This window comes from Lithobates pipiens, unplaced genomic scaffold, assembly GCF_037356315.1.
Source record: "Lithobates pipiens isolate NorthernLeopardFrog02 unplaced genomic scaffold, aLitPip1_a1.2 Scaffold_8, whole genome shotgun sequence".
Classification (NCBI taxonomy): domain Eukaryota; kingdom Metazoa; phylum Chordata; class Amphibia; order Anura; family Ranidae; genus Lithobates; species Lithobates pipiens.
In genome coordinates this window covers 661,759,498-661,762,932 of record NW_027507903.1, presented here as the reverse complement: position 1 = coordinate 661,762,932, position 3,435 = coordinate 661,759,498, and the positions used below count along the sequence as shown (strand labels likewise).

General features: G+C 46.8%; 1 protein-coding gene across 1 annotated transcript; it reads left to right on the top strand.

Annotated features, from left to right (window-relative positions):
* Positions 1-1,240: 1,240 nt before the first annotated feature.
* On the top strand, positions 1,241-3,096 carry LOC143961831 (E3 ubiquitin-protein ligase TRIM11-like). Its single transcript, XM_077471164.1, has one exon. The coding sequence runs from the start codon at positions 1,282-1,284 to the stop codon at positions 2,938-2,940; it is 1,659 nt and encodes a 552-aa protein (XP_077327290.1). The 5' UTR covers positions 1,241-1,281; the 3' UTR covers positions 2,941-3,096.
* Positions 3,097-3,435: the final 339 nt, after the last annotated feature.

Below are 3,435 nucleotides of genomic sequence, written 5' to 3'. Positions count from 1 at the left end.
GCTGGAATGCTGATCAAGGTAAAGTTAAAAATTAATGTAAAAATTAATTTTTATAAGTGTGTAGCGCTGGCTCCTGACCAGCAGGCGTTATGGTTTTATGGTTAACTTTCCTGAAACCACAGTTTGGTTTTGGGGCTAATTTACTAAATTCATGGTTTCAGTACCAGTCCAGCTGGGTTGCACTGGGTTTCTCCTTGGCCACAGGTTTCAATGTCACCGCCGGCAAGGGTAAGAATGCAGTCTAGCTGGTTGAATTGAATGCCACGTTTCTTTCGGAACCAGCCCAGTGGGAGTGTCTCCTGCTGTGCATTCTGGGAGGTGGTATTTAAGGTACCGACATCACGTGCTCGAGGTTCCTGTTCCGGAGAATATTTGCTATCTGCTTGGTCCTGATCCTCCTGACCAGCCCCATGGCCCTCCTGGCCTGGGGTGCGGAACCATGCATTTACAAGTCTCGGCGCTGGCTAGCCCGAGGCAACGTAACTGCAGGGACAGGCCTGAATGGATCTCGGGGCTTATTGATTCAAAGGTGGCCCGGTGCCGTCTCATGTAGTGGAGAGGCCCAGCAACTGGAGAAACCCTAGGGGAGGAATCTTCAGGAGACGGCGTACGCAAGGCTGGCTTCTCCGAAGGAGCCCGGAGGCTCAGTTGAAGGACACTACATGGATCTACACTCATACGGTATCACCGGATCGGCTGAGAGATACTGGTACCATATGATAGCTCTTTAAATTTGTCTATGTCCCTCAGTTACTCAAGTATTCTACGCTCAAGTCTGTGGCAGAGACTTTCTTTAGCACCCTGCCGGTTGCTAGGCTTAATGAGAGGAGGTCTATCCGGGGGTTGTAAAATCCAGCTGTGAAATGGTTGCTATTCTCTGGATTTTTTCTTTAAGAGACTTTCTGTTTTTTGCAGTCCAAAGTACCTGAACTTACTCCTAACCCTCTACCCTAACCTGAGAGACTCTGTTTCTGCTTCAAATAAATAACCCAAAAGAAGATTCAGTGTCAGTTTCCACAGTTCTTTGGGCCATCTACCACGGGAAACCCTAGACGGAGAAGCACTCAAGAAGGTAACGGTAAGCCCAATAAAACCAGCAGCTCCTTCGGGGGTCAGTGCTACAAGTGAAAATGTACACAATCATGATCTGACGTCAAAAAGTTTCTTAACAAATCAACTCAGAGCTGAGCTCAGCCTCGCCCTATGCAGAAAAAATGTGACCAGTTCAACTACATTTCTAGTTCCAGAGACTTCCATTTCATTTCTCTTCTGCTGTCCGTGATGGCGTCTGCTGATCTGAAAGCTGAACTGGAATGTTCCGTCTGTTTGGACTTTTATATAGATGCTTTAACCCTGACATGTGGACACAACCTCTGCCGGGTCTGTTTTGATCATGTGCGGGATACACAGGGGGGGTCTGGAGGATATTCCTGTCCTGAATGCAGAGAGAGGTTTCTTGATCATTCTGCACTGCAGGGAAATGAAACAGTAAGGAACATAGCAGAGACTTTCCTGTATGGTCAGCCAAATCAGGAGGAGTCTGGGGTCTTCTGTACTCACTGTGTGGACTTTCCTGTACCTGCTGTTAGATCCTGTCTGCACTGTGAGGTTTCTCTGTGTGATAAACACCTGAGAGTCCACAAAAAGTCCCCAGAACACGTCTTATGTGACCCCACCTTGTCCATGGAGAGCAGGAAATGCTCCGTCCATAAGAAGATCCTGGAGTATTACTGCACTGAGGATGAGACCTGTATCTGTATTTCTTGTTGTATGATTGGAGAACATAAAGGACATAAGATGGAGTCACTGTATGCAGCTTCTGAGAAGAAGAAGGAGCCACTGAGGAATGTGCTGCAGAAACTTCTGACAAACAGAGAGGAGACGGAGGAAAGAGTCCAGAGTCTGCAGGAACACCGGAGGAAAGTAGAAGAAGAAGCCGCTGGTGACACCGAGAGAGTCACTGCCCTGTTTAGAGATCTCAGAAGACGTCTGGAAGACCTGGAGAAAAGAGCCCTGAGGGAAATCTCCAGACGGGCAGAGAGGGTCTCCATCTCCATCCGGGAACTGGAAATAAAGAAGGAGGAGCTGTCCAGGAAGTTGCGTCACATTGAGGAGCTGTGTAACGTGACGGATCCACTGACTGTCTTACAGGAATCAGACACAGGTGACTTGTGTGATACTGAGGATGGAGATAATGAGGACAGAGAGAGACATGAGGAGCTCCTCCATGATGGAGGGGGTCTGGGTGTGGCGGGGGTCTTACACAAAGGTTTATCTGATATAATAACAGAGGTAAATGTATACTTCCCTTTACAGGGAGCTGCAGACATATTACTGGATGTAAACACAGCTCATAATAATCTACAGATATCAGATGATGGGAAAACTGTATCCAGGTCAGTTAGAAACCAGAGGCGTCCACAAGCACCAGAGAGATTCCAGTATTGTCCTCAGGTGTTGAGCAGTCGGAGTTTCTCCTCAGGGAGACATTACTGGGAAGTGGATGTCGGGGGATCAGATGACTGGGTAGTTGGGATGTGTTACCCCAGTATAGATAGGAAAGGATATAAGTCAGAGATTGGAAATAATAACAAGTCCTGGGGATTGGACAGGTCTGGTGATAAGTATTTTGTAATACATGACAGTAAAGAGACCCTCTTACCCACCAATATCTCCAGTAACAGAGTCAGGATAGATCTGGATTATGAGGCCGGGCGGATCTCCTTTTATGATCTGTGTGACCCCATCCGACACCTCCACACCTTCACCACCACCTTCACTGAGCCCTTCGCCACCTTCACTGAGCCCTTGACCACCACCTTCACTGAGCCCTTGACCACCACCTTCACTGAGCCCCTCTACGCTGGGTTTAATGTATTGAAAGGTTATATAAAGATATGTGGTAGGGGAGATGTGAGAATCCTGCCCAGGGTCCACTGACATCACAGGGATCGGTGGTGGGATTGCATCAGCCAATGCTTGGAGGAAGTGGTGGCTCCATAGATAGAGGAGCCACCCTTAGATAGAAAGAGTGTTACTGGCAAGATCACCAGGGATAAATAAATAATAATAAAAAAAAAGATTGGTAAGCTTCAATATACTGTATATCATTTTTGTTTTTGGGTTTATTACCACTTTAAGTTTTCGCCCCAAAACAAACATGCTGGAAATAAGAATCAGAAAAAAAGTCAGAATTCCTTATCTCTTTACTTGTTCCGGGTCAAAGACTGAGGCAGCGTTGAAGGCAAAGCAGCAGCATGACAGCCAGGGAACTAGCATTCTCAAAAGGTGTTAAGCAATGGCAGTCCTCATGATTCTCTCAATACAGGTGCCCTCTAAATCTAAAATGTAAAATGTAGTTCATTAACTGAAATGACGATAACTGCAGGTGTGTCTGGATTCCAAGGACAGTCCCGAAATTTAGAGGTTTGTCCC

Bases quoted from the DNA above. Each gene is read 5' to 3' on its own strand.
- LOC143961831 (XM_077471164.1), top strand. From the start codon at position 1,282: ATGGCGTCTGCTGATCTGAAAGCTGAACTGGAATGTTCCGTCTGTTTG.